This window comes from Symsagittifera roscoffensis, chromosome 10 (assembly GCF_963678635.1).
Source record: "Symsagittifera roscoffensis chromosome 10, txSymRosc1.1, whole genome shotgun sequence".
Lineage (NCBI taxonomy): Eukaryota > Metazoa > Xenacoelomorpha > Acoela > Convolutidae > Symsagittifera > Symsagittifera roscoffensis.
This window is the reverse complement of record NC_087071.1, coordinates 21,388,794-21,411,206: the sequence shown is the minus strand read 5'-3', so window position 1 is coordinate 21,411,206 and position 22,413 is coordinate 21,388,794. Positions and strand designations below refer to the sequence as shown.

General features: G+C 34.1%; 1 protein-coding gene across 1 annotated transcript in view; it reads left to right on the top strand.

The window, feature by feature from the left end:
* Window positions 1-3,218: 3,218 nt before the first annotated feature.
* Window positions 3,219-22,413, top strand: part of LOC134855395 (protein phosphatase 1 regulatory subunit 37-like) — a 75,364-nt gene continuing 56,169 nt past the window's right edge. Inside the window, exons 1-6 of the mRNA XM_063871901.1 lie at window positions 3,219-3,458; window positions 8,713-9,021; window positions 12,487-12,584; window positions 12,668-12,713; window positions 16,044-16,144; window positions 16,961-17,080. Of these exons, the coding sequence (XP_063727971.1) occupies window positions 3,242-3,458; window positions 8,713-9,021; window positions 12,487-12,584; window positions 12,668-12,713; window positions 16,044-16,144; window positions 16,961-17,080 (891 nt within the window). The 5' untranslated portion in view covers window positions 3,219-3,241. The remainder of the gene's footprint in view (window positions 3,459-8,712; window positions 9,022-12,486; window positions 12,585-12,667; window positions 12,714-16,043; window positions 16,145-16,960; window positions 17,081-22,413) is intronic.

The window sequence follows — 22,413 nt, the reverse complement described above, 5'->3', positions numbered from 1 at the left end:
TTCCTTTCGACCTAAAAATTATTGATCCGAGCTCAGAAGGCCTATATTCTTCTAGTTCAATGCAAAAGACCCGATCTAAAACGCTTTTGTAGAAAAAATTTGCGAAAAACTATGCTACCTGGACCCCTCCGGATTGATGAATTCACCAAATCAAACACGTTATGTTCGATTTCTCTGCAACCCGGAAGGCTTTCGGGTAGCGGGTTTTAAAACTCGTAGATTCACTAGTGGACGTTGTCCGAACAACTGTTTTTACTGTTATAACTCAAAATTTCAAAAAATTTTCTGAATTTTTAGTGTTTCGGTTTCTCAAAAATCACGAAAATTCGGTTTTTGGTTCCAAAATAGTTCCAACCATTTCCGAACTAAACTTAACCGGTTCTATCTATTATAGTAGTGCAGTTACAATAAAAGTTTTCCGTCCCGAGACCCTTCCGGATTCTTGAATCTGGTGAATCAAGCTCCTTAAGTTCGAATTCACGATAACACGGAAGGCTGGTTTCCACCCTCCACCGTTGCTCGCAACGGCCTTGCAACTATTGTAGCAGCACAATAGTTGCAACTCGGAACGTTCCCTGTAATTCGTTGTCGTCTTCTTCAATTTCGATTTCCTCAATTTCGATAAAGTTGTTCTCGTCAGCGCAACTAATGTTGTTGTTTTTTCTCTCGTTTCTTGTTAAAATGGCCGTTTCAGCATTTCTCAGAAATGTGACGTCATCCTTCGAATTTTTGAAATTTTAAAATACTAGAATATTCCAGCCTTCACCGTTTGGCTAAACGTTCCAATAACGCCCTTAGTTCATAAAAACCACCAATCCGGAAGGCTTACTGCCAAAATTCCGAATTCTGCAGAGATTGCATTTTTCACATTCTGGTCGAATGTCACAGATAAGACCCTTATCAGCGGATATTAGTGGAGAAGGAAGCTTCAGTGGGGAAGGAATATACCACGGAACCCTCCCGGGACACAAATTGGAAGAGATAAGAGCGTTATTGCAGGAATATCACGGGAGCGGAGGCTTGGTCCCCCAGAGACTGTTTTATGTGAGGAGACTATATAAAACTGACTGTATAGCTACTTGGATGTCGTGAAACTTTAAATTAACACCGGTATAATTTGATATTTTAGAATATGAGTAGCTATGAAGAGGAAAGGGTCAATCCATCTCCAATGGATTTAATATAGAACTGTCACACAAAAACATGTTAATATAGGTTGTTCGAGCCGTGTTTTTAATGGCAATCACGTAGTCTGAGGATCCGAGACTCAGCTATGTGGTTGTGTTCTCATGTAAACGAAAGCTGATCAAAAGTCGTTTGACTGATGGTCTAAAAATAGTAACTTTTTACTTAGCCCTAAACAGACCAGAAAATCAACTGGCAAGGTCGAGACGGTGAAAAACGAGTAGGATTAAGGTAACTGACGCCTGCCAGTCGTTAATAGGTACTTTTTCTACACTCCGTCACTGTGTAGTATTTGGGCGAATGTTACAGGGGATGATTTCTACTGATTTTTTACTTTTTTACTGTTTTTGGTTTTTTCGGTTATTTTTTATGTTTTTTGTTTTTCTTGGGTACTATACTACTTTTTGTTTGGTTTTATATATATCTTTAAGTGTTTTTGGTCACAAACCTCTCAGGGAACAAGGGAATGGCCGATCACCCCACCCTTCTTGGTTCGTGAATTTTCGGTCTTAACTAAGTTAAAAAGCTATTCACGGTAATCCGGAAGGCTTCCGCGTTCCGAACTACCCTTCCGCCCCGGCGGTTTAGGCCTTTTAAGGGCGTTAATGTGAGCATCCGGTCGGCGCGGAGTGCTCGTTAACGGTTCTGCCGGTCATGATGTTAAATAAGAAAAACACCCAGGAGCGCCATAAAAACATGTATGTAACATTCGCCCGGAAGATACATATCGACGGAAAATAAAACTAAGTCCTAAGACGACTGGCTAACGTCTAAACAGAGCTTTATATGCTTTTCACCGTCTCTACCAAGCCAGTACTTTCGGTGGTCTTTTCTAATATCGGGTCGACAAAAACGTTACTGCTTTCGGCTTCGGTCAAAACACTCAAATTAACTTAATTACATGCAAAAATAGTGAGCTCATGGCTGGGTCTCAGTATCCCCAGACAACGAGGTCACTCCTAAAAACAGGGCTACTACTTATTGAATTATTATTGTTTTTGTTCAGTAGATAAAAATCATCATCTCCATCGAAGATGGATCAACCCTTTCCCCCAACTCCTAGCTTCTCATCCTTATCAAAATGAATCTAGTTGTTAATTAAATTCAATTCAGGACATGACAAGAAGCTAAAAGTTTATATAACAGGATAAAAGTTTCAGTCCCGAAACCCTTCCGGATTCTTGAATCCACTGAATCAAGTATGTTAATCTTGATTTCTCCGTAATCCGGAAGGCTGTCTTCCACCCTTCACCGTTGTCTGCAACAGCCTTGCAACTATTGTAGCGACACAATAGTTGCAACTCGGAACGTTCTCTGTCAGCTCCGTGATTTGTTGTCGTTTTTTATCACAATTTCCGCACTTCTCGCAATCGCAGCTAATGTTGTTCTCTTGCTTTTTTGCTTTTCTGCCAAAATGGCCGTTTCTGACGTTTCTCAGAAATGTTACGTAATCACTTCGGAAATTTCAAATTTAGGAATTTCCGAATCCTTCAACCTTCACGTTTTGTTCAATCGTTCAAATAACGTTCTTAATCCTCCAAAATCACTAACTCGGAAGGCTCGCTGCTAAAAATGACTAAACTGAAGAGATTGCATTTTGGCACATTCTGGTCGAATGTCACACAGAGAATCTCCCTGGCAATACAGATTGCGAACGCCGCTTGCGTACTCGGAACAATAAATGACAAAATAACTTTCGACGAAATTTTTTACTTGTAACACTTGTATATTATATTATCTCGTGTCGAATTGCGTGTTCTTATTGAAGAAACGTAACCCGTATCGATTTTAATTGAAAAGGACTTAAACACTTGTCATCTTCTTTTATCATTATCACTTCCATATCTAAAAAATTCCAAGGATTTTGACTGGAATACATGATGAAGGGACTCATGACTGTAACCTCGGTTACTATGATACTTTTGACCTTCTGATTACCTTGAAAATGTATATTAAGTATAATTATTTATAATTTAGAATTAAAATGAATATCTTCGAAAAACGAATATCAAAAGTTTCACCTTTTCATCGTTTCAGATTTAAGAATAATGTTGAAATGATAATTATGAGCCTCGAAAATGCTTTCGAAGAAGGCGCAGTAACATCAAATGCGAAACTAAAAGACACTTTTGTTAAGGTTGAAATACAGAGTGAGCCAGATAATCCAATTGAATTAGATTCACAAGGAAAAACCAGCGACCAACAAGCCAGCTATGAGTCAATCGAGGCGTCCATTGAATCCTTGCTTGAGGCACCAGTTGAAAACATTTTGAGTAGGTAACGTTTTGATCTTAGCTGAGTATTACTGTATCTTCCGTCTTTTTCCTAATTTTTACTGCCTTTGCGTCCAAAGGCTGTATGAAAAATTGAGTTGCCGAATAATAGTAGTGCATACAATTTTTTTATAAAGCGTACGTTGTATGTTAGATTGATTTGAATTATAGGTACACAAAACAAATAAACTGAGTAATTGATTTAAGAATTTAGAAAGAGCCCGTCCTTTTAGCCACGATCCGCAGGGCAGTTCAAAAACTATTTGGACAACAGAAAATTGAATTGCAATTAATTGGAATGTTAAAAATCAATTATCAATTAATAGGCACAACCCAAAATTAATTTGCAATTAATTGTACTATTAATTGCAAGCACGTAGCATCACTCTTGTTGAAAAACAGTTGACACGATTTCATTGTCATCCCAGTATTTTCTGTTGATTATTGGAAAGAACTGCATTACGAGGATTTGAGGCTACAAATTTTGCCAAAGATCAGATTATGCATATTATGCAGTGCTGAAAAATCTTCTAAGCAAATTTGAAGTAAAGAATGCGAATCCATATATAGTAGTTTTTCTATGCGGATGTTTTTAAGAAATGTGTTTGATAAAATTGATTGCAATTAATTGGTAGAGCGCAATCATTTAATTGTAATTGGTCAGGAATGGCAATCAGTTAAAAGCAAGAAAAAGTTTTCATTAATTACAGTTAATTGCAATGAGGATTAATTTTCGACCTGCCCTGACGATCCGTTTTCAAGCTGGATAGGACTATACCAGCATTATATAATTACATCGTGGACTTGTATATCGAATTGATTTTGTCGATAAAATTTAAGAGGACCTTCTTTTGTCGAGTCTTTTGTGTTCTCTCGTTTCTCAAACTGTCCTGATTCTAGTAAGTTTTAAAGTTTTTCTTCGCATGTTTTTTTTCATTACGTAAAGACCAATGCCCTTATCAAAAGATTTTTCAGTTCCATATCCCTTGGAGTCGGACGTTCTTGTTTTGAGTCGGACGTTCGAAATGTCCATATCTGCTATAATGTCGAAGTATTAAATTTGTCCACATAGTGTTGGAAAAAGTAAATTCACAATGAACAAACTAAAAGATCACATAAGGAAACTGGAAATAGCGCCAGAGATGATAAAAAGAGGATCATGAAAGCATCAAAATTAACTTTATCATGTTGTTCCGACCATTGAAAATGGGGAGGAAGTTTGTATTTGAGTGTGTTTTCGTTTTTTTTTGTTTTCCACGCAATATCAGGTACCACAAAAATGATCGGACTGGGTTGAGTGATATATCATATTAAAGCCCTTTCAGTCGTGATTTGAACCGCATGAAAAATTCCAGTGTCGAGAAAAACCAGTTTGAAATTTTTGATTTTTTGTTTCAATTCGAGCAAATAAAGCAAGCGAGCAGGCTTATAAGCTGAAGTATACCTAATTTCAGACCGTTAAACTTAGTTTTAAGCAATTTAAACTACTTTTTAAGCTTTTAGGACCCAAAAACTTCAAAAAAATTAATTAAAAATTTTTGTCCAATTTGTCTATTTTACTATGACTGAGTAATATGCCTAAATTATGTTTTTACGTCAGATCTTTTTATCACCAAGCAGAAAAAAACCGCACTAATACGGAAAAAAACTTCGAAACCGTAGTTTTCTAAAGACTACTGGTTGGAATATTCTGTGCTACTTGCATAGTAACCGGCTATCCTTGTAGACATATGTAAACAGTTTGGAAAAAACTCGAAGCTCAAACTTAGCTTGATGAAAACATGTAAATGACGGGACTCATAAACCCTTGGGAAGCGTGGCTTCCCAGAAGCCTCAACTACTACTACTACTACTACTACATGATGACAATAATTTTCAAGGAAGTCCTTTCTTTGAGAAGGGCAGAAATCATGTTTATGAATTATAACCTTTGCAATAAGCAAGGGTTTTGTAATCGGGTTCTAGACCTTTTTCCCCGTAAAAAGATTTGTTCACAGTATCTCTAATTAAAGAACTCCGTTTCTAGCCAAGTTCTACGTCTAACAGCTCAGGTTAAAAGCGGGACAAGTACTACTCAAGTTATACTGTATCTAAAGCTGAAAATAATTTTTTTTTCTGTCGTCGTTATTGATTTCTTCCTAATTTCAGTCGGCTTACTTGCCGATTGTTTTTTTCTAACTTGATGTAGATATTCGAAGTAATTTTTTATCGTCATTTTCAAGAGAGAAAATATAGTGCATGGTTTTTAAACATCCCAGAGTTTTTCTGTTAGAATGTTTGTAAAACTATTATAATGGCACAGCTAACTGAGTTTCAAGAATTTCTTTTTTTGCTATAAAGAATTTCTTCGGCCTAAGCTTCTTAGCTTGTTTTTTTTTTTCGGTTTTGTTGTCCCATATTACATCGCTGAATAGCAAAATGATTGAAAAATTCAAAGTTTTTTTGCCGATTTAAAAAATTTTGGAGCTGCCACGGTTTGGCTCTAAAATTGGATTTATTGAATTCCATCAAGAAACTGTGATATTTGGTGGGCATCAATTTTAGGTTATCAAGTATTTTAAGTTTGAGCATTTTGCTCCTGAATCATGACACCACTTTTTTTGAAATTTTTTTTAAATAAGTTTACAATTCAAATTGTGCATTGAGATATCAGTAAACAGAGTAACTAATGTCAATTTTTTGAAATAATAATTTTAAGGCATGATTTCTCCGATTATTTTCAAATCTGAAGAAACGCTTAAAAGCATTTGAATAAATGAACTATGGCTCAGAGTACAAAAAATCATGAACATCAGTTTTTCTGTGAAGTCGTTCGCAAGTTTTTGATGTTGCTCCTCAGTCTCGATCTTTCTCAAGTGTCTCCGAGACTCAAGGTTGGGCCTGGATAGGTATGGATGTCGCTGGAGCGCAATAGTTTTTTTTCGTTAGCTAGAAAGAGCTATTTGAAACGGCCCATGATATTATTGATAGAAATATTAAAAATAATCATTAAGTGCACCCTATCGATCACAAGAGTTGTTATCAGTTCCTTGAAAGAATTTGTGTAATTGTTCCGACTATTTTCGATGAGAAACGTATTTGTGCTCGGGGTCTTTTTTTGTGATGAATTTCGAATTTTTAACTAGCTGTTTTTGATGGAATGAGTTTATATGCTTCAAAAAGTACTGTTGTCTCGAACTCAAACTTAAAAAGATTTTTTATCTGTGATTTTTTTTGTGAAAATATGGAGATTTGAAGACAATTTGGGGCAATTAAGGCGCTGTATGTTTCGTGCTATTCACGCATAGGGGAGATTTATTCCATCTTAGAAATAGTTTCAAATTGAATTGAGGCGAGCTCTTTGGAATTTTTGTTACTCAGCTATTAGAAAAATTTATCAGTTTGTACTTTAAACAGCGTACGGGGCGATGATTTTCAATTTTCTTTTTTTTTAAAAGTTGCCCATTTTGTAACAGCGATAACTTCTCCATATACCTTAACATGCAGTCGGAACTTTCAGGGCTTCGCCATGATATGAGTAGGCTTGTTCCTGTTGTCGTTTTTGTTGGTACAAATCTGACTCCCGTTGTTTATGATTTCATTAGTTTTGGTATGAAATTGACATCTTAGATTTTAGTTATTGTTTTGTCATTTTATAAATCAGGAAGGTTAGTTGGTGGACACTTTTTGACACAGCTTTAGATATTCAAATTGAATATCGGAAACATTCATTCTTTTAAGCATCATCTTGCCTCATAAGAAGATTCTCATTTTATTTTAACGCGAGCTTGAAGTTTGTCGGAATAATTAGATTTATCCTGAGCTGTGCGTTTAGATGGAATTGTTTTTCATGTTGATTTTATAGCGGCTTCTAGATCATATGGCTTAAAATTTGCATAAATAGTTTTCCGTTTGTCGGTCTTCTAATCGTAAGTTTTACTCACCATTAGTATCATATTTAATTTTCATTATACATAGCTGGTTTGTCTTGCCGTTCTGTGGAAGGTGTTCTTTTGTTTTTGGATTAATTGAATTCCATCAAGAAACTGTCATATTTGGTGTGCATCAAATTTAGGTCATTAATTATTTTAAGTTTGAGCGTTTTGCCCCTGAATCATGACACCACCTTATTTTGTTTTTCGCTCGCTTTAGTTACATCATTGGGCTGGGGTAAAGTAATCTGTCTCCAGCGCCCATTTTTTTGAAAGTTTTTAAAAATAAATTTACAATTCAAATTGTGCATTATGAGATATCAGTAAACAAAGTAACTAATGTCAGTTTTTTTGAAATAATAATTTTAAGGCACGATTTCTCCGATTATGTTCAAATCTGAAGAAACGCTGAAAAGCATTTGAATAAATGAACTATGTCTGAGAGTACAAAAAATCATGAACATCAGTTTTTCTGTGAAGTCCTTCGCAAGTTTTTGATGTTGCTCTTGCAGTCTCGATCTTTCTCAAGTGTCTCCGAGACTCAAGGTCAGACCTGGATAGGTATGGATGTCGCCGGAGCGCAATAGCTGTATCATTAGCTAAAAAGAGCTATTTGACACGGCCCATGATAATATTGATAGAAATACTAAAAGTAGTCATAAAGTGCACTCTTTCGCTCACAACAGTTGTTGTATCAATATCACGGCTATTTTACACATAAGAGCAAAAAAGAACCGCTTCAGGCTTGTTTCTTGTATTAAGGTTACTTTGTTTTTTCTTCATCGAAGCGTATGCTAATCCAATATGAAAAGCTCCAGTTTTTGTTTTTCGAAACTTTGCGCTTAATTTTAGCACTTGAAAACCTGATTTGGTTTTGTGTGTAAAACATAAAAATGATTAAATTGTTTTAAAAAAATTTTCAGATGGGGGAACACAAGAGGTCTGATGCGAATCTAGGACTTTCAGAAAGTTTTCAAAAATATATCCGATTTTTTTAAGGTCAACAAATTTGAAGACCCCATTTTTACCAAAGTTTCTGTGCCACAGCCAAATTGTAAAAAACTGACCAAAAAAAGGTGTTCTTAGTTTCTTTTTGCAAAATTTTGACAAAAAAGTCTCGTTTTTTGCCCTTTCCCACCTCAGTTTTAGTAATGTTGGCGTCGAAAGAGCCTTCAGAACCAATTTAAGGTTGGTCAGTCAAAAGTGGATGTCTTGAAACAGTACGAAAGGGGAATATTTGAGTTGGCAAGGGGTCGAAACCCTGAGCCCTGAGGTGGAGGGGCGTTCCTCTGCTAAATCCCCTACTTTAAGAGCTGACTGAGTAAATGATTTTAAATTTTCAGTGGCTGAAGCAGCAGCTGATCCAAATGGCGTCGACTTAGAAGACGAAGCGGATGGAAGTGCAGACGACGGTCTGAACACAGGAACATTCGGTCAACTCGAGAACAGCATGTCAATTGCAAACAGTGAATCACAAGGAAGAGATCGCTCTAAAACTGTGTACGATGAACATGAAATGCGAAGTTGGGTTAATCATAGAAGTAATAGTTGTTCAGCAAACATGGACTCAAATGAACCTGAGAGGCATCGCACAATTCAGTTCTTGGAACCAATCGTGACTGGGTCCATGGAGGCGAAGTATTTTGAACGAGGTTTGATAATTGCTGAACCAATGCTGGGTCTTTGTAGTTCTCCCCTTGTTTTTTTTTTTAATTGGATCAAGAAAACTACTTAAATTTAGAAAATTTAGTTCTCGTGACTTTCCGCTACTCCGCTTATTCGAGAAAGAGTTCATTCGATGCAAAACTTGGCGCAGATGAGGAAATTTGGCATTTTCAGCCCCGGATTACATTTGCATTTTTTCAAAACCAAATATTGATAGTTGCATAGAGGGTAGCTCTGATCATTTTCTCATGGGCTATATAAAATTTTCGCTGAAAATCGAAAGCAATGTTGTTCATAATGGACTTTACAAAAGGCATTTTAGAGCGTAAAAAGGTGAGTTTGCGCTTGATTTTGTTCGCTAGTATAATTAAGAGTCTCTGTACGTAGTGAAGACTTATGTCGGCCCTTTTTGATCGTTTTTTTTTTTCTGTTAAAAGTCTTGAAATGCTCCAATAACTACAGATGTGCATTCATACATTTTAATGCATTTATGAATGCACTCAGGTAATTGTGCTGATTTGGTTTATCCGGACAACGAATAAAACTTCCTATTTGATAAAAACAGGTATTATGTAAATTAATGGAATCGGAGTTTTTTTGTAATTTTTTTTTGAGACACTGGAAAATTTTTTTCACTTTTTCAAAAATTCATTTTTTGTCAAAAACTACTTCTTGGAAAGAAGACCAATTGGAATTCTGCCAAGTCCCCTCTGTGCCTGTATAATAGCCTAGTCTCTTTCTACCTTACCCCACCTTCTACAGCCTTTGGAAAAGTGTGTGAGGGGATTTTTTTACCCAAATTTTAGGTTTTTTTTTTATTTCCTCGAAAACTATTACCCCAAATCTGAAGTTTTGTGTTCAACAAGTAGAACAGGTTTTGAGAAACTACACTGCATAAGCGGCTACGCCCAAATATTTTTACACTAAAAGTTATGACCCTCTGAGATTTAAGTTTAAATCGAAGGGACGGGTTGTGAGAAGCTCCACCTGCATAAGCGATTACGTCCAAATACTTTTGCACAAAAAATGACCCTAGGAAAAACCGAATTTTCGATTTTTTGACCTTTTTTGAAACTTCTCGAAAGCTACCCTCCCAAATCTGGGATATTGCCTTCAATGTATAAAAAAAAATGTGGGAAGCTCCCCTGCATAAGCGGTGACGCCCAAATATTTTTACACAAAAGGTTATGACTCAGAAAAGTCAAATTTTTGAATGTGTTTTGAAACTTTTCGACTTTTCTCAAATACTCACCCCCCCCCCCGAATCTGAGATATTGGTTTCAGTGTAAAGAACGGGCTGCGGAGAGCTCAACTTTATAGGCGAATACGCCCAATTTTGTTTACACCAGAAGTTATGACCCTCGGAGAAATCAAATTTTCGATTTTTTACTGTTTCTTGAATCTTTTTGAATTCTCTCGAAATCTACCCCCCCCCCAAATCTATTGAGCATAATTTTAAGCATCTTTCAACCGAACAAGCTTTTGTAATCACTTCAATTTTTATAAAGAAAACTCAATTAGTTGATGAAGTTGACAGGTTTTGAAGTCATTAAATTGGGGTTTACTTTTCTTTGCTATTGATCTGATTTTGAAAAAACACTTTTCCTTCTGCATCAGTACAAAAAATCAAAAATTATCCTACTTCTATTTTCAGCTTTAGCTGGCTGCAAAAGCATTTTTCTCGAATTGGATTTGAGGTTAAGTGAAAAATTAAGAAGACAGAATTTGCTTAGAGTTTCAGCAGAATTAATATAGCACAACTTGTTGTGCGAAATTGGGGCCCAAAATTGTATCCCAAAATAGATCATCGTTGGCTTTTTTTTAGTCAATCAAAAGTTAGGCCGATTAAACGCCAAAACTGCTAGGACGATTACTGATATAATTATATCCACTTGAACTTCTTACGTAGCTCAACAAACTTTAAGCGAGGTTAAATCTCCAAAAATTTATTTAAATTAATTTATTTCTATTTGATCGACAAAAAGTAGTTTTCACTGTATAAAACACCATTATTAATTTAGAAACATTTTAGAAACGTTCTGGCTTTGCGAAATTTTTGGAGATCATTTTATTCTCAAATTTTTTTTTGCTACATAAGAGGCTCACATCGATGTTTTTATATTAGTGATCGACCAGTTAGTTTTGCCGTTACTTTTAATTGACCAAAAAGCCGAAAATGATCCGATCCATATTGGGTTTAAATTGTGGGCCCGAATTTTGGAAATTGAGTTTGACCATTTTAATTCTTCCAAAATTCTAAGCAATTTGTGCCTAAAGTCAACCCAATTTACGAAAAACGCGTTCGAAATTTCAAGTTTTAGTCGTTTTGTCCGGATAGTTTAAATCAGCACTGAATATGCTTTTTCTGAGTTCAATTCAAATTCATATGTATTTGCTATTAACTGTGGTCCCAGTTTGCTATTAACTGTTATTTTTTTTTTGAATAAATCTAAGGAGCAAATACAGGAAACAGCTGCTGTTGAATTGATTATTCTTCTCTAAAGTGTGCGTGTGATTGATACTGTGGCGAAACCATCTGACCGAAGGGCTATACGCCAAGTTTGAGTCACGGTGGGGATCAAAGTTTTTGATTAGCTGAGTGTCTGAGTTTTTGCCAAGATCAGTTCGATATGCCACCCTTTGTAATGTATCACCGTTTTTTTAAATAAAAAAGTGGGTTATTTTAATCAAAAATTGTCAATCATAATTTGCTCAACATCAAATACCGTTAAGAACACATATTTGTTCTGTGAAATTTGAACCTCTTTCAAAAAAGGTAGTTGTTTTTCTGTTTCCGTACGTTCATTGACACTTTTCCAACTGTCTGTTGGCTATGCGTATTATGGCAAATTGTTCTGCGACGGATTGTCGTTTCTTGAGGTGCTGCCAAATGTCGCATGCGACAAACTGTTGCCTCAGCCTGGTATGCCATGTGATTAAAGCAATCATTAAAACTAAACTACTAGCGCACTGCTCACCACCATTTGCTCCCTTTTCCTCGTTTTTATTTCTACCCAAATGTAGGGGAACCTTTGCTTAAGTTTTTCATAACCGTTATTTTTTCTATGGTAGAGAGTTACAAGCGCGGGATCCAAATTTAGATGAACTTTCACTAAAATATTTTCTTTACCATTAATAGAGCTTAAAAAACTCAAAAGGTTCTAGGAAATTGTTGACAGAATCATCGGACAGGTTTCATTACCTGGAAAGTTGTTTTACTTAATTGACGTATGGACCTTCTAGACGCCCGTTTAGACAAAACAATACCAAAAAAAAATTCTTGGTCTAAGGGTATCGAAGCGCTAATTACATTCTCTTTGTTTATCTTCACCGTAAAGAATAGTCTGAATTGAAAATGCACTAAACCTAATTATATCTTTCGTCTACTATTACTTCATTATCTAAAAAGCTGAATGGGATCGAGACTAAACCTAATTACTTGATTTCTTTAGGCGATTCGGTTAGCAAGGATGACCTGATCCAACTGTACAAAGTGAGCTGTGAACAGAACAGGACGAAACCTCTCAATTCAGTCATATCATGCATAGATGTAAAAACTACTTGGTTTTAAATTTCTTTCACAGATTTTTTTCCTTAAACTGAAGATTTTTAAAACTTTTTTTGATTGTTTAGAAAGCTAAAAACCTGGATGAAAGAATAAAGGAGCTTAGCCTTAAAGGTAATTTGTTTTGTTAGTTTAAATGAATGAACGAGTAGTTATGTTGAATTTTTCGAGTATGTATATATCTTGAGATAGTTTTTTTAATGCCTTCTTTTGCTAAATAGCGTCAGACGTAGCTTTTATTCAATCAATTGCCTGTTGTTTCCTCGATTTAAAAATTTGTCCTTCAAATTGATTTGTAAAGGAATGAGATCAAAAGTTTGAATTTGAAATGGAAAAATGCATGAAAATAACCAAGCTTTATCTGATATTTTTGATGAGAATTGTTTTAAAACTTGATTTGGACGTATAAATACTTTTCTGTAAACTTTCAATAGGCTTAGCCGCATCTGATTGTGCGGCTTTATGCGTTTAGAGTTCTCGGGGAGAGTATCTGAGTTATGAAAAATTTTCAGCAGAAATGAATTTTTTGGACGCTTAAATTCTGCTGAGATATGATATTCTTGAGCTAAACATCTGTCTTGTTTTCGAAGCTAATTAAACTCGCTTGCGTAGTATTATATTTCTAATCTAGTTTTTTCCAGACAAACCAATGCGGATAAAATAGTGTCTATCCAGTTCATTGGTTGCTAGTGCTTGGAAGCTTTAATAGCATGTGGCCAAGTGCTGTGGACATTAGACTGTTCAACTGAAGGTCGGATGTTCGAATCCCGGAGTGCTCACATTTTTTTTTATTTTTCAAAGCTTATTTCCTAAGTTTTGTAGTTTCTTGCATCTTAATATACAAGCTTCTTTTACAGTTTCGTCGCTTGTGATTGCGAAATGCAGCTCCACCTCTGTGTGTGCTTTTAGACTCATTTTCGACCCCCTCGTTTTTGCGTGTAATAGATCGGAAGTCTAGGCAGGGTGGCCACTTGGTCAGATTTTTCTGTTCCCTCTGAAATGGTCTGGTTTCTGATTTCTGGTAATTTTTTTTTGAACTTATACCGGCCTCAAAAATTTTCAAAATGCTCTTTTACCGACTAGTTTTTATTAAGTAGAGCGTGCCTCGTATTTTTTCGGAAAATATTTTCAAACGGGGTTTTAAATAGTATTTTGGCACCTTATTTCAATTTTTTGCTTGTGGCGCAGAGTTCTTGGCAAAACAGGGTCCTTTTTTGGGTTTCAAGAGTTTTGAGAGAATCAATTGTGCATTCTGCCTTTCAATCCTGCGTCGAGGTTCTTTTCTCAAAAAATGCAAGTGCTCAATTCTAAAATTTCTGACTTTCTTTTGTGTCTTTTCTAGGACATCATAGCGCCTACAAAACTTGCTTCCGGCCGTAGCCTGGGAAAAAATTGATGTCACAAATTTTGTTTTGTAAGTTTTATAAAAGTCGCGATAATTTTTTGGGATTTTTTTAGAAAGCTCACGCTCAAATTTCTGCGTTTGCATTTTTGATTTTTTGAAAGTTTATTTCAATTTCATTTACTAAAAGGAAGTTAAATTACACCATCCTCTCACGAATGTTCAAATAGCAAGAAAAAACTTGTCTGACTTTAGTTCTGAAAGTTGAATTGTTCCGTTTTTTTAAATGGAGAGCCACTTTGTTATAAATGTAATTGTTTCTTTTTCCTCAGGCAAAATCTGGTAGCAGAACGAACTATCAAAATGGTTGAAGTGATATCTAATTTAAAGCTTTTTCAGTCGTGACTCCGACACAAAAATACTTAAAGCTATCACAGTTTCGCGAAAACCGGTTTGACAGTTTAAAGCTTGCTAGAAATTGGCTTGCTTTCATTTTAGAATTGGAAAAATTAGCTTTACTCCGGTAAATTTAGCATCGGAAGTTTTTTTGCGTTTCCTGGCCAATAAAATTAAAAGAAAGTATTTTCAAAAGGTTTTTTCTGATTTTATTTTTCATTTGTTATTCGTTTTTGTTGTTAATTATGTTCAGTTCACTATTTTTTTTGCGTTCGGGTACTCCTCTCTCATCGCACGACGCACAAAAAGGACTCTAATAAGAAAAAAAAATTGGTTTTGTTTTTTAGTGAATGTTGTCGAAATATTCTGTGCTACTTGCACAGCGACCGGCAGTCCTTTTTATCTTTTTATTATCTTCGCTACGGATTTTATTTGGCCGGTCGATAAACTTTTCCAAATGCTTAGTTTTAAGAAAAATGTGTCTGATATATTTTCTTTGGAACCTAAAAGTTGAAATTTCTTCGAAGAAAGAAAATTTTTTAATATCATTTTTTATTCTTTTTTTAATGTTCTCGCTGTCTCTTGAGTATTTTGATGATTTTTGGAGCAAGTGAACAATCTTTTTGCCTTAAACATAATTCTGATAAATTCCTTTTCCGCACTTATTGTAATCCAATGCGTGCTATGTGTTTATTATTTTTTTTACTTGAGATCAACAAGAGTGATGCAACCGGGTAGAAGTCTTTCCCGTAAATAACTGTGTTCACAGAATCGTCAATTTGGCAGGAATGGTAAATGTTATGTGCAGATGCTGATATGCTCAATTTTTTTTAGAAAATTTATGTAACACTACTTTTATTTGGCTAGGTATTAATTAGATGGAGTTTGTTTCAGGCATTAATTGTTTTTTTTTCGAATAAATATGTTGTGTAATTTTTTTTCCGATTCGTCGTCCTGGTTTCCGTCGTTTTATTTCCAGTTTTTAAGAGCCGATGAACGTAATTCAGACTCTTGTATAGGTCGAGATAATTTTTTTTCGTTAAAGTCAATAAATTTGTTCAGGCTCAAATTTACTTTTTTACAGTTTGACTTGTGATTTCTTCTTCAGTTCATTTCATTTCCTAGAAGGAAGGCAAACTCCACAATCGAACAGCGAAATTTGGCTATGTTATGAACATGCCATTTATATTATCTTTAACAGTTGTTGACTGCTCACTTAAAATTTTTAAGTTTAAGAGTAATGAACGTAGTGAGTGCTCTTATATAGGTCTTGCTGATTTTTTTTTCAGAAAAGTCTTAAAATTAGTTCACGTTCAGTTTTGATTTTTTGCGGTTTGACTTGTGATTTATTTCAAGGTTCAGTGCATTTCTATTGTTAAAACGAAGGCAAACTCCTCTATCGAACAGCAAAAGTGTAAAGGTCACGAAAAACGTGATCGACTTCTGAATTTGAAAATGGAAATTAATTATCAGATTTCCCAGCGAAATATAAGTTTTACGTATTGATTAAGTTTTCTTAAATTGGGTTGATTTTAGCAAAATTGTCCAATATAAATTGTTCTACAAGTTCAAAGAGCTTTGAGGTCATCTATTTTTTTCTTCGAAATGCAAAAGTTAAGGGTTTTGAAAAAACAAGTCAGTTGTTTTTCAGTTTCCATGCGTTCATTACTCTTTTCCAACGTTCAGTTGGCTATGTTTGTTTTTAGGCGAGAAACTAGATGGTAGAGTTGCAGATAGTCTAGAGATAGTGTTCAGACATGCTCAGTTTGTCATACTTGATCTAGAAAACTGCTACCTTGAAGACACGGTGAGAAAAACAAAACGTTGATTGATACTTCAAACGTTTAATTGAAATGTTTTTTTTTTCTGAAAAGAACTTCCTGATTATTCAGCTAGCTCAGTTTCTGATACACTACATATTTATTATACTACAGTATTTTTGATCATTAAATTTCCCAACACTAAAATGATCAAAATTGTATGTATTATTTGAAATCGATATAGCAGTAGTTGTCGTTAAAAGATGAACAAACGTAATAATGGTCCTTCCGCGCTTGGAAAAATGTTTTTCTTAAGGATTCAACAGCGCTTCTTTATTTGAAGTTAAGCCCCTCGAGATGCTAATTGGTCACTTGTCTTTTGAACAATGGTTTTTGTAGTTTCGTATTCATGAAAACAAACTCAACAAGATTCTGCACTTGATCCCACTCATTAAATGCTTTAAACCATGTTTTTTTTACCTCATTTCAAGTCATTTTTTAGATCATGTTAACAAATTTTTCTATTGGAAAAGCGGGATTCATTAGAAGGTTCATAATTAGCTTGACTTATGCTTAACCGATAAATAAGCTCGTTATAAGGGTGGTAATTCTTTACCAGGGATCTTAGGGAGGGAGGGAGGGTGGATTGTTAAATGATGCACATATTTTACTCGGTAAAAAAGTAACACTTTCTCATTATTTTTTTCGATGGACTTTTACATTGCGATAGTACATGAACTATGTTGCGCTTTTTCCATAAGATGTTCGTTTTGATTGTCGCGAATGAAATTTTAATAAAATATTTTACTCACATATTTTACTCTGATTTTTAAAACTCCACATGTCTGGTTTCGTTTCATTAGGTAGCGATTGCGCTGTTCGAGATGATAGACTACTATGAAGTGGCGACTAAGCTGAAGTTGGGAGCCAACAACAGACTGTCTCAGTTCGCGTGGATGCATCTCTGTCAGATGATCAAAAAGGTCAGTCGATAAAAAAAAAGATCACTTTTCTACTGAAAAATGTCCATTTAAAAAAATGTTTACTTTAATTTAAGTTTTCATTTAAATTTCAATTTGCTTAAATGTAAAATTATGAGCCCAATCAGTTTCTATGAAAAGTTTTAATATAAATCGAGCAAAAAAAACAATTAAATTTGTTCGAGCGGATTTTAATCCGACGATAAAGTACACAAGTAACTTTTGTCAATTATTTTCACGTTTCACAGTTCCGCGTAAATAGCAAACCATCTGAGTTTCAACGACAAAACTGGTAAATTTGTGTTGCAAAAATATATGCTCGAAAAAATTGCTTTTGGTTTCTTGTTTAAAAATTGCAAAAAGTACCCAAAATTAGCAAAAATACCGGATTTCGGAACAATGTAAATTGCTAAAGGGAAATTTAGTATTTTTGGGAAAATTTAACTTGAAGCCAAGACTTTTTATAATTATTTTGAACAGTTTTAATTTAAATTTCAAAATTTTCCCTTAAAATGGATTCAACTAAACGGTCATCACTGGTTTCGAAGTACCAGCGCTAATCATTCAAGGCCAAGTTTTGCCTTTTATTTCAAATCATTTTTTGCGATGGAAATGACTCTTTAAATTGGTCGCTTTCTCATTATATGTTTGATGGAGTTTTACTTTGCGATTGTACATGGAAGACGATTACTTTTTTCCATAGGATTTTCATTTTGATTGTCTCAAATGAATTAGTTTTCAGTAATTTCTTCTCGGTTGCTGTCAATATATTTTTAAGTTTTCTATGACATTGAATGCATCAGGCTGGTATAAGGGAGCAGGGGCTAAAAAGTACATGTGCTTATCTAATTTTGTATTGATCTAAATCAGTTTGTTTTGAAAAGATTTTGAAAATAGCACTGTATTCATGTTTTCTCCAGTGTCCATACTAAAATTATAATCCTACATGTGAGTTTCATGTTATTTCTTTGTACCATGCAGTTTCATGTTGTGTAGATGAACTAAGTTGTTGATGTGTAGATTGGAAGAGTAGTGATTAGGGCGAAATTCCATTGGACTAAATTCCAAAAAAAAATTCATTCAAATTTGCTTAGGGAATGGAAAATTGGTTATCACTTTAAAATTTTATGAATGCAAATTTTTTCTAATTTCTTCTTCCGACCACTGGAAGAGGAGGATTTCTGTCTTCGGGTTGTTTTAGTGTTTTGTTATTCCTTGCAAAATAAAAAAAAGCTTAAAACTTAAACTCACCCGAAGACAAATTTACTCGGGCTTTTTTTCACGCAAATTCAGATACAAAAATAATCATTTTAATGTGTCAAATGATTTATTTTAAAGCCCTTTTATTTGTAGTTCAAACGAATTTAAATTAAAATAAGGATAGCCGGTTACTGTGCAAGTAGCTCAGAATGTTCCGTTCCGACCACACTCTTAGAAAAATACAAAAATATATAAATTTTTCAAATTATTGTCGTTTTTTTCCGCATGGTGTGATAAAAAGATCTGAATGGAAAAAAGAACTTAAGAATATTTGACAGTCAAAGTAAAAAGGCCATTCCAAAAACAGTTTTTGAAGAAAAATGACTAAAAGTCGAAAAAAAATTTTTGGAATTTTTAGCCTTTGCTTACAAAATGGCGCGAAAAAACTTCAAAAACTACTTCAAGCACATCTAAATAAGCTATTGTTAGCCCTACACGCTCACACCATATTAGTTCGAAAAAAGACAAAAATCAAAATTTTTAAACCGGTTTTTCTCGACACTGAAAAAACTTTGAATTTTTTAATGTCGTTTGAATCACGGTTTAAAAGGCTTTAATATGATATAACACTCGACCCATTCCGATAATTATTTGTGGTACCTGGTTTTGCGTGGAAAACAAAAAGAAAAAAGAAACAAACACATCCGAATACAAAATTCCTCCCCATTTTTCAAATGGTAGGAACAAAAAGTTCGGATTCAAGAAAAAGTGATTTGAAATTTTTTTAGTCGATATAGGTAATATAATTAACAATTTTAATTGAGCCAAGAAAAACCTAAATCTGATAATTAAACATCACATAGCACATCATTGGCTTTTTAAAGTTCTTCAAATTTAGCGCTTTCTTGATAACACTGTTTTTTTTAAATTCAAAACATAATTTGCCAAAATTTTAGGGAAATGTATGAAGTTTTTCGAATTAATTTATGTTTTTCTTTGAATTTTTCTTTTTCAAAAGTTTTTGTTGACAAAAGTAGACAATTATGCCTGTTTTTTTAGTGTTTTATGCTAATTTCTTTCATCGCACCATGGAAATAAGTGACACAATTAAAAAAAGGAATTTTTTTAAAGGTTTTTCAAAATGATCATTTCCTCTTTTCTTGCGCAACAAACGGCTATCCTTGTTTTTGCTTAAAAAAATCAAAATTCTTGTTAAAGTGATTAAGTTCTACAGTTTCCTAATTGTGTTGGATTTAAAAGGTCACGTCATGTTCATTTGCAAAATTGATGACAGTTTTGGCTCTCATAATGAAAAAGTAAATGATGTAAAAAATGAACCTTGTTTTTAATTGTAAAATTATTTATTTGATACAATTTTGTTCCCTCAGCGCCATTAAGCGACTGACTGGAAGGAACTCTGACTCAAGGGAAATCGTACGAAGTTTGGTATCATATTAAAGCCATTTTAGTAGTAATTGGGATTCCATTTAAAAAATGAAAATATTTGTGTCGAGAAAATGGGATCTGAACTTTCCGTTTTTTAAAAAAAAACTGAATTGCATTAATTGTATGACATAATTTTTTAACGATTTTTATTCAGCTGCAATTCTTACACTAATTGAGCCTTTTTATGCTGTAGTTTTTTTAAGTGTCAATGAACGAAGAGAAGACACCTATTTAGGCTGTGTTGCGGCAAATTGTAATTTTCGCCATCGAAAAGCAAAAGTGTAATTTTCACAAAAAACGTGAGTGTTTCCTGTATTCAAAAATGGAAGTGATTTTCTGATTTTCCAGCTCAGCCGAAAAGTTATTTAATGATTCAGTTTTTTCGAAATGGGATATATATTTTTTAAAAACGTGCCAATTGTTAAAAATTCTTGAGCCTAAATGTGATTTACACTTGTGATCAGCTTTGTGTATTATTACGAACCTTCTTTTTTTCTAATTTAATTTACAAATAAATATGTTGATTAAAGGTGTTCACTCATTTGGAAATTTCACTGTAGCATTGGAAATTGTATAGCATCTGTTCTCTGCTGTCTTTTTGCCTAGTTTTTGGTGTATATTAAGCTTCCGTGGCTGAGTGGTTAGTGTGTTAGACTCTTAATCTCTAGGTCGCAAGTGCGAATCGCAGAGGCAACTAATTCGAGGTTCATTTCTAATTTTTGCTATTGTCGAGTTCTCGCAAGTGTTTTTTTTTAAGTTTCGAGTATCGTAAATGGTTCAAAAATTTTAAATCTTTTTATGTTTTAGTTTCCTTGTTCTGTACACTTCTTTACATTTTTGGCTATGCTTCAACTCTCTGATGGTCTGGTTTCGTTTTTGCGATTTTTTGTTACTGCTTTGTTGCAGTTAATCTCGATAAAAGTTATACTAACCATTCCATGTATTAATGTGTTGGTATTAGAATAGATAGCTAAAAGATGTAATTCAATTAAAAAACTGCTGATAGGTTTTGTCGTCCAAACTCAGAAAATTATAGTTTAGGTTTTGCGATCGGATGCTTTTTCAGTGTCAATGAACATAGTTTAAGTGTCAATGAACACTTATATAGGTCGAATTGATTTTGTTCTTTGAGAAAAACGGAAATCTGTGCACGCTTTTTTGCAAATTGATTTCACCTTTGACTTTGCTAAAAGGAATTCCTTTGCTAATAGGTTGCGAAGGATAAATGGCGCGTAAAAATACGTGAACAAAACTTTCTTTCGAAAGTGGATGTTAGTTTTCAGATTTCCTAGCGGAATTTTAAAAATCAATTCTTTGCATCGGTTTAAGAATAAAATGATAATACTTGTTTGAGTTGTTAGTATAAAAGTTAAAATTCAAACTTTCAAGCGCTCAATTTTTTGTATGACATCTGTTCTCTTTGGCATTTTTTTGTTTTCGGATCAATTGATGTATAACCACGTGTTATTGGCTTACGTCTAACCACGTGTTCTGAGATAGGTATCACTGTCTATTTGGTAGCTTGCAATTCTACGATTTCGATATATTGCAAGTGATGCGAAGCTCAGCATCGCCTGTGTTACTTTTTTTAAACTATTTTTTCTAGCTATGTTTTACTTTAAGTTTCACAAGTGGATTTCCAGTTTTAGATTTCTCAGCGGAGTAAAAAAAATAGCCCTTGATGCAGTGTCTGCAAATGGTTGAATTTAGTATAAAAAAGTCCGAAATTTAATCTTTTTTGAAATTTAAAGCGCTTCTGGTGTTTTTATGCTAAAAATAGATACTTATAAGAAAAATTCTTTCATTTTCTCGAGTGTGTCCAACAGTCAAGCGGCTAGGTTTGTCGTATTTCCTTATTTTTTTAAGAGTTGAACATAGTCCTGACTCCTATATAGGTGCTGATGATTTTTTTGTCAGGAAAAGTCTTGAAATTTTTTCGGCTCAAATTTACTTCGGTTTGATTTATGATTTCTTTTTAAATTCAGTTCATTTCCTGTATTTAAAGGAAGGCAAATTCCACTATCGAACAGCAAAAGTGTAAAGGTCACGAAAAACGTGATCGATTTTTAGTTCCGAAAGTGGAATTAAGTTTTCAGCTTTCTAAGCGGAGTTCTAAATTTATCTATTAATCCAGTTTTCTCAAATAGGGTTATTTTTATCAAAAAGTGTTAATCATAAAATGTTCATTAAATTCAAAGAGCTAAAAGGCTATTTTTGAAATCCGAAGTTTTTTCTCAAAAAACAAGTAAGTCGGTTTTTCTCGCGTTCATTGACACTTTTGGTGTGTTGGCTGTGTATTGCGTTTGTCATTCTCACGTAGTATACCATTTTGTATGAATGTTTTGGCAGTAATAATCACTTGATAGATATTTTAGCTCACAAATTTAGCCAGAACGATTGTAGTGATCGAGCAAACAATCGAGTGCTTTTTAGCATGTGCAAATAATGTGTTGATAAGAATTTAATAACGCTAAGAAAAATTTTTCGAGTAAACTACTTCAATTCGTTTAATGGTAAAGATAATGCAAGAGTTATAATACCGTTCACATTTGTTCTGGCGTTTGAATAATAACGTTTTTCGATCAATGAATGTAACCGAAATTCGACCCTAGATTGCTAATTTTTAAATAAGTTATTCAGAAATTTATCCTAAAAAGTGAAATTTTGAACATTCGACTGTTATTGAGATG